The sequence below is a fragment of the Chamaea fasciata genome, unplaced genomic scaffold, assembly GCF_029207755.1.
Source record: "Chamaea fasciata isolate MVZ Bird 193981 ecotype frontalis unplaced genomic scaffold, bChaFas1.0.hap1 SCAF_1, whole genome shotgun sequence".
Lineage (NCBI taxonomy): Eukaryota > Metazoa > Chordata > Aves > Passeriformes > Sylviidae > Chamaea > Chamaea fasciata.
In genome coordinates, this window is record NW_027094086.1 from 122,505,928 (window position 1) to 122,514,482 (window position 8,555).

General features: G+C 44.2%; 1 protein-coding gene across 2 annotated transcripts in view; it reads right to left on the minus strand.

Annotated features, from left to right (window-relative positions):
* ITGB8 (integrin subunit beta 8) overlaps positions 1-8,016 on the minus strand; it is a 49,266-nt gene extending 41,250 nt beyond the window's left edge. For both annotated transcript variants that reach the window (XM_066196105.1, XM_066196113.1), the window contains exon 1: positions 7,745-8,016. In XM_066196105.1, the coding sequence (XP_066052202.1) occupies positions 7,745-7,874 (130 nt within the window). In that variant the 5' untranslated portion in view covers positions 7,875-8,016. The remainder of the gene's footprint in view (positions 1-7,744) is intronic.
* Positions 8,017-8,555: the final 539 nt, after the last annotated feature.

Below are 8,555 nucleotides of genomic sequence, written 5' to 3' on the forward strand. Positions count from 1 at the left end.
CTGCTCCATAGAAACATGACCTCATCCTGGCACTGTGTCTTCATTCACATACCCAGCAGCAGTGTGGAGGATTGGCAACTGCTAAGAATAGCTCAAGAGCTATTTCTTCCCACATAGTGTCACCAAAGATCACCTGATAGGTTCTTAGTCCATAGCAATGCAAACAGCTTACTTCACTCTCTTTTATCTGCATACATGGTGGTTTGGAACAAACCTGCTCTGCATTTTAGACTGAAATTCCAAAAGCTGACAACCTAGGGGAACAAGTCCCTCAGTTCTGAACACAAAATGATAAACTGAATTGTGCCTTTACAGAAGATTTTCCTGAAACAAACCAAAATCCCCAAACCAAAAGCTGTGCATGTGTGGATTAGGGAGACAGGTCAGAGCTGAAATAAAACATTGAACATGTAATACATAGTTTACACTTGTAATGAGAAAACCTCAAGAATATTAAATAAAACTTAAAACTGGTATCAGAGAGAATAACCACCACTCCGTAAGGACTTGCATGTAGTCCACAAAATTGGGAGGAGAATTTATTCAAGAGGGCTATTTTAAAAATGTTACTGTTTACTAGAATACCAAATCTTTGGTATTTGTTGTTTCAGTAATTTGCTTTTCCATAGGATTTTCAATCTCTGAAGATGGTTATTGCCCCTGAGACAAATTAGTAAAAAGCTTTCTGGGATCTTTTTCATAATTGAAAATCTCAAAACCCAACCCACCTGTCTAGGAACAGACACTGGCCAACCTCTATTTTAGGTTTAACCTGTTACATTTGTATAATTTGGGGGCAAAGGTTGCACAAAACATGACCGCGGGCTATAAAATATGCAGACTCACATACTAACTATAACTAAACTGCAGGTGCACAGAGACTGTTTGAATGCAAGCTTCTGCTTCTGCTCCCTCAAGGAAGCATTCACATATATGTATGGTCTGCAGGTGCAGCTTAAGTGCTCTCTAAAGGACAGACTTCAAACGTGCAAATTCTAGGTTTTAAACAGGTAGTGGTTTATTTAATGTTCTGAAGTATTGCCACAACATTTTTTAACAGCAAAATGCACTCCAACAATTTTGCTTAGATTGGAAGAGCCTGCTTGCTGATGTCATTAGTTATATTTAGTTATTTTGCGCCATTTGTGCCAGGGTGTAAGTTGGTACAAGCTTTCCTATTTCCTGGTAGTCTTGTTTGAACAAAAAGATGGGAACTTGGTTGTTTCCAGTAAGAAGCTCCCATCTGAGAGAAGCAAGTTGTCCTCAGCACAGTACAAAGAGTACCACCCAGCAGAGTAAGATGGAAATAAGTTGTACTCTCAAGCACAGAACAGAATTCACTTAGCCTAATTCCCTTGAACATTGAGAAGGAACAGAATTTATTTTGGAAAGGGCAGCTACTGGTTTAATCACACTTGGACTATTTTTGTGATGCTACCATACATCACGCAGTAGTATTCATAACACTGCTACAACTGCAAAACATCAAAAACATTTAAGTCTTCAATATCTAAACCGAACGAACTACTACTGCTGCTAACAACTTAACTCCCAAATCAGTGGGCAGAGAAGGGCCAAAGTAAAATAAAAATCAAACATTCAGGAACATCATTCTACTTGCCTGAAGCTACAGAAATTTTCTCTGCCAATAAATATAGTTAAAATATTTGTCTCAGTATCTTTTGATGACCATAAATATTTCAGACTTGCTATTCCTGCCACCATGGGTAAATACCATGAAGTCACCACAGGCATATGACAGTGAAGTCATGGGACGCAGAGAAACATATGAAGAAAAAAGTCAATTATGAGCTTTGCAAAGTTTTCAATTTAGGCCAATTTAGCCTCAGCTAGAAGTTGCTTTTTTGGAAGCTTTCTAATGCTGTAAATTCCAATCATCCTGAAACACATTTTACTCAAGGGGTTATTCTTGTTCTGCCACCAGAACATGGGGAATCCTGAATGGCTGGCAAGAGGCTTACTTTTCTTCTTGGAGAAAGGTTCCATTACACTGTACAGTGAACTAATTCATTAGAACCCCACTTCCTTCCCAAAAGTTAAACTAAATAGCCCAAGTCTATTTATGTAAACTGCCAAAAAGAAAAAAAAAAATTAATAAAGTTCAAGTACTTAAAAAGGAATAACAGACCATATCCTACTCTGTCCATCAAAAATTATGTTTGCTTAAGCAGATGAGAAAGAATTATTACATCTTTCCACTCTGTTAGACATAAATCAGCAATTAGTAGTGGAGATACAGGAACTTTGAAAACAAGACTTCATTGAAAAGGAGGATGCGAGTAGAATGAGAAGCACCAAGGCCCTAAGAATTTTATTAAAACAAAAAGAAAACCCACAAAAAGTTTATTAACAAAATGGAACTGATTTTCTTGTCCAGTTTTCAGTTTTCAGTAAATTCATTATGAGAAGTCAAATTTATACCAAAATGTCTGGATTATCAGTTACAGTAAAAGCACTAAACAGTTCACATATATAAGTTTCAAAAATATAACATATGACTTTAGTGCCATTAATATATTTTAATAATATTTAATTATTTGAGCAAACATTAAAGGTCAGAACACGAAGCTTTTCCACTTGTCCTTCTTACCCTGAGAGAACTCATGAAATCCAAATCACTGCCTAAGATACACCAATCCTGATCTAAACAAGTAGAGTTTTCCTATATTCTACTGTTTAAAACATACATTGTTGAAAAAAAATCATGTAGGTAATGTAGATTTAATTTGTATATTAAAGTTAATGTTTCTTATATCAGATCTATTCATAGAATCACAGGATAGAATCAGAGTAATTTAGGTTGGAAAGGACCACTAAGATCATGTAGACAAGCGCTTAACCCAATACTGCCAAGTCCACCACTAATCCTCTACATTGATATATATTTACATCAGAAAACTTGAGTTTAAGTGCACCTGTCTCAGGCTTCTGTTCTTCAGGCTTTTGAGTGCCAGAACTTCTCAGAGATGAGGATAAGAAAGGCTCAGGAGTACCTCCTTGAATCACAGAATCATTTAGGCTGGAAAAGATCCTTTAAATCCTCTAGTCCAACTGTTAACCCAGAACAAGCCCACCACAAAGACATGTTCCTATGCATCACATCTATGTGTCTTCTAAATCTCTCCAGGGATGGTGACTCCCTCATTTCCCCAGGCAGCTTATTTCAAGGCTTGGCAGCCCTTTCAGTGAATAAATTTTTCTTGATATCCAATCTAAACCTTCCCTGGCACAACTTCAGGCTATTTCCACTCATCCTACAACTTGCTGCTTGGGAGAAGGCGCCCAGAAATGTGAAGTCCCTAGTTTCTAAGTATGAACTTACAAAAATAATGACGACTCTGACTTTCTGAAAAAGTCTTGATAAATATCAGCAGCCCATATCAACTCACACAATTTGTAAATAAAATATCTTCAATTTTTCTTGCCCTACAGTAATTTGTAGTTAGTTCTAATTGTCCCAAACTCAAGACCCAACATGGACAAGTCATCACAAATTCTTCATAGGGATTTGAAGAATATTACCAGAATATATGTGCTCTATAAAGCATATGGGAGATTATAATTTGACATTTTAATGTTCTCTTGTGGAATGGAGGTCTTTTAACAAAGATTTTCTTTAGCTTCCATGAAGTTCACATTCTGACATCTTTCTGATGGTCTGGGGAAGTAAATTAAACTTAGATTGTTCTTTAATGGAAAATCAAATTTATTCATTCAGGCCTCTTGACTAATAGGGTGTAATTTTTTGCTTTCACAGTTGCAGTTCCAGTCCTTGAAAGTTTAAAGGCCTGAAAAGAAGCAACTGACTCTTCGAACTGTAGAGAGCATTACTGCTGCATGCAATCTTCAGACTGCCTTGACAACTTTTCTCAGCAATAGCATATCCAAAATGATAGAGAAAACCTTCCCAGAGCATCAAGAGTATGGTTATTGCTCCACTAGTTCATCAGTTGTCCCTCTCCTCTTTTCCCAGTCTCATCTCAAACATCTGTAGCATGAAAACATTGTAAATACTATACATGCAACTACGAGTTTCATTCAACTAGTAAACACCATAAAATAATAAAAAAAACCCCCTTACCACAGAAGCCCCCTGAAGAGACATGAAATTACAACAGATTATGAGAAGTGTGCAATTTGCAAAGCAAATGTATGCGTGTTACTGGCAAAATACGCTCCTTGAGCAATGCGCACATAAACTAACCTGGCTATTTCTCAGAACTGCAACTTACAGCCCTCTCAAACACCCAGGCTGTTCTTCCCAAAGGCTGGTTCCCAAAGGTTCCCAAAAGGTTGGCTTTCCCAAAGATGGTCCATTACCTCTAGGGAGCAGATCACCCACACAGACTTGGAAAATGAAAAATGGGTTTTCTCTTCATCTTGGTTTGTTTTAAGCCTCAGGAAAGGCAAACTGGCTCAGTGTTGTGTGTTCCATACAACTCAGCTTCTTTCACTATGTCCCAAAGGGAAATGAGCCCCATGGGTACGCAAGAGAATTAACAGACAAACACCAATTAAAGCTATCATGATGTATCTTTTATTTCAGACTTTTTTGTGTGCCTCTGTGCGTGTCACGGGACATTTCCTGATCACCTCTCCTCAAAAACTTCTATGAGTGGTTTGAACAGCTTTTCTTATTTCTTTGAGAAGTAACACAGTCATGGTTTATAAAACGTTTTTAGTAGAGGGAACACATGAAATGTGATGTGACAAGACTGGCAAAGCACCAAAGGCTTTGATGGGAGGAAGTTAATTAATCAAAAGTCAGGCTATTGGCATAAGTCAATTTACAACTGACCCCTTCATGATCACAGATCCCTCACTTTCCCTGGTGGTCTTTCCAAATTACACTCTCAAGAAGACTGAAAATACAAAATTTTAAAGTTGGTATTTAAAGAGACCTGTCAATCACAACTATCTAAGAGAATTGCCGAGTGACTGTTCTCCAACTTTTAAATCCAAGATAAAGATTTTCATTCCATCCCAACCTTGTTTGCACATCACAAGTACACTCAGTTTACTTGAGCTTCACAGAAGAATAACTCCCTAGGTATTTTGGAAAGCACCAAATACCTTAGTTTTCAGATTTCAATATTAATTATAACTGGTTTGGGGACACTGCTGAGATTTGAACCAATGTCCTTTGTTAACCCTGACCAATCAGTCATTTTTCAGTACTAAAGCCCCATATAGCCCATGGGCTTATGCAGCAGGTAAAAAATAAGAATTTCAGCAGTTGGTTTCCAAACAAGGCAAGGGAACTGCCTTCACTGAAGTGAGCACTTACTCAACTGGCTAGCACAATGCATGCACATGGTCTCGCTGTAGAATCCAGCTTTTATTCAGTTCACTGGTTTACATCTTTAGGAGTTTGTCAGGTTTTAATGTTCAAACATAAATGTAGGGATCTGTAGAAATCCCTACAGAACTGGCTTGATTCTTAGGTCAGGTATTTGTTATAGTTGGCTTACTGAACTGCAAATTTCCTTTTGGTGAGACTTATTGAACAAGGGACTCTTTGTAGAAGGCAGCAACACTACTCTTTTTATCTGAGCTTACAGAACCTGTAATTTGGGAATTGCAAATTTACAGCATTGTGAGATTTCCTTTTGCACTCCTTGTAACTTCAAACCCTGTGCCAAATTCTACCTTTACTTATCCCCAAGCAATGACTCACATCCCAAACTGCAGCTTGCAGAACAAATACTTCAGGTAGTATCAAGCTCTCCATTTTTCAATTAGAAGAGCCACAAATGCTCCAACAAGAATGAAATAAATGTGAGTTCCATGTAGATTTCATATTTCCAGTTTCTTTTAGAACTGGAGATTCAGGTGGGTTCTGCCAACTCTGCACATAAATAAACTGGACTTGTCGATGGCACGGGAACAGCGTGATGCTTTTCTCCATGCCCAGCACTGTCAATGCAGAAGCAAAGAGGTGTGGCTGCTTGAACAAAGCCTTGCTGCCAAGTATCTGTACATGGAGCTGCTGCCCAGTCTCTTTCAAAGCAGCCTGCAGACATTCAAAGAATCCAGGTGGTGCTGCACTGGCTATCACAACCGAATGAAAAAATCACAAACAACATTAATAATAACAAAAAGATTTCATGTGTTCATTCACAGAAAAACAAAACAGAACACTCTTCTTGCTTCAACAGTGGCTGTAGCCTGTAAAGTGATTATGTATGAAGGAAAGAATTCAGTGTGCCTTTCAGCTTTCATGAATTAGCAGAGATTTCAAATGAAAAGGAAAAAAACAAGGTCTATTTGAGTTACAGTCTGCCCAATCTGAGAGCTGTTGTCACAATAAACACATAACCCATGACGCATCACCCATATATATTTTCACTATGAAGCACAACAAAGACAGCAAGCATCCTTTGGCACAAAAGCCCCATGCACAACCTCCCCCCTGTGGCACTCTGCTCTGATGTATTATTTGCACTAGCGTCTACCCAGGAACTACACTCATGAGCAAGCACAACACTGCATTCAGGCACAGAACCATCCTCTTCATAAAGTTTCAATTAGCCTTTCAATTCAATTGCACTGCATAAAAAAGAATCTAGGATACTGCATACAAGATGCCATGTTTCATAAGAAATTTAATAATATATTTTATTTTTCCTATTGACATTGAGTTTGGTTCTGAATTCAAAATACAAAGCCAAAAAAGCAAGATAAATTATCCTATGAAAGTTAACAAATTATTCCATTGTTTTTAATAGCACTGGGCAAATCCTACTGAATTAGGCATGAATTTGTCACATATGCAACAAAGAATTTAAGACTAATACATTGTTCCCATTGTAAATCTTAGAGGTTACATGTTAACATTTTAAATCAGCTCCAGGCCTGAACTGGGAAATGCCAATTATCCCACAAGCAGAAAAAATACAGAAAGATTATTGACAACCAGATCTGCTTTTATGACCACTGCTAGATAAATAAGCTCCTTTATGAAAAACTTGACTAACCTGCTTGCTCTGTCAACTGCTCCATTTTCTAAGGTACATTTGCACAAACTCCTCTCAGCCTGCACATATTAAAACTGATGCCCAGGGCTTTGGGAAGCAATTCCACAACACGAGGGGTTACCCACGTTTACCAGAGCCTGTTTTATCCGAGGACCGTAGCTCCTGGGGCATTATCAACATGCGCGTTATCCCAAGGTAAACAGAAGACAATCTTCTCGTAGCTCTATCCCTATTTAACCCTGCCACTGCTTGCCATATAAACGACGTAAAACAGAGCATTACCATCCCCAAGAACTGTCCAACCCTAGCTTGGGATCCCCGGGCGGGTCTTCGTGCCGCTTCACGGAGCATTGCGGAGGGTGCACTTCAGGACCCGAAGCACCCTGGAGCGCGATACTCCCGCCGGCTCCCCGGGAGCTACCACGGCTCCCCAAAGGCAGGACGCCCGCGTTGCGGACGACTAAATCCTAAATCACGGGCTGGCCCCGGCGGTGTGAGGTTTGGGCAGGGGCCGGCCGCTCCAGCCCGGCTCTCCCCGCAGGTACCGTCCCTCCGCCAGCTCGGCCCGCCCGGCCGGCGAGTGCCGGTGGCGCCGGGCGATCCCGGCTGTCAGCGCTGCGCCCCGAGGCAGCCGCCGGGCCCGGGCGAGCCCCCCGCGCAGGCACGACCCCGCGCCAGACCCAAACCCAGCCACAACCCCAACCAGCCAGGGCACGGCGAGCAGCCCCAGGCGCTCGGACACTTACAGCGCTGGCAGAGTCCCGGCACGGCCGCCAGCAGCCGGGCCGCCCCGAGGAAGGCTCCGGGGCCGCGCTGGCACCTGGGCACGGAGACGATCCCCGCGGTGAGGCACGCCAGCAGCGGCACCCACATCATGCGCCGCGGCCGGCACCGCTCCCGCTCCCTCACCCTCTTCTCGGGGCCGTGTCTCGGCGCCGCGGCGCTCTCAGTCCCGGCCCCCGCGGGGGCGGCGGCGGCGGCGGGGCCGGGGGAGGGGCGGCGGCGGGCCCGGCACAGGTAGGGCCCTCGGCCGGGCGGGCGGGAGCCGCCGCATCTCGGGGGCAGCGCCTGCCGCGCCCCCGCGCCCCGCCAGGGCCGCACCCCCCCCGGCAGCAGCGGGGCCCCTGCCGAGCGCGGAGCTTGGCTCCCTCCATCCGCCTCCAGCCCGGCGCGCCAGGGGCGCCTCGCCGCCCGCCCTGCCTGGGGGGCGCGGGGAGGCTCCTGGCACCGCGCGGGGAGCGGCGGCTCCGCACCTCCCTCGGGCGAAGAGGGCGGCTGCAGGGAGGGGCGGGGACAGCCGCCCCCTGCCCGCCCCCGCCGGGGCCAGGTGGGCGCTGCCCGCCGCCGTCCCGAGCCGCTGCCGGGGCCGCCTCTCCGCGCCGGGGGGACGGGGTCTGCTGAGGACGGGAAGGGGAGGGCAGGAGACCCTGGCCGGCGGCGCTGCGCGGCGCTGTCCGGCCCCAGCGCGGAGGGTGCGCGCCGAGCCCGCGGGTGCCCGCGGGTTGCCAGGAGACGGCAGCGGGGCAGGTTCCTCGGGCGGGAGTGCGGGGGCGGGCC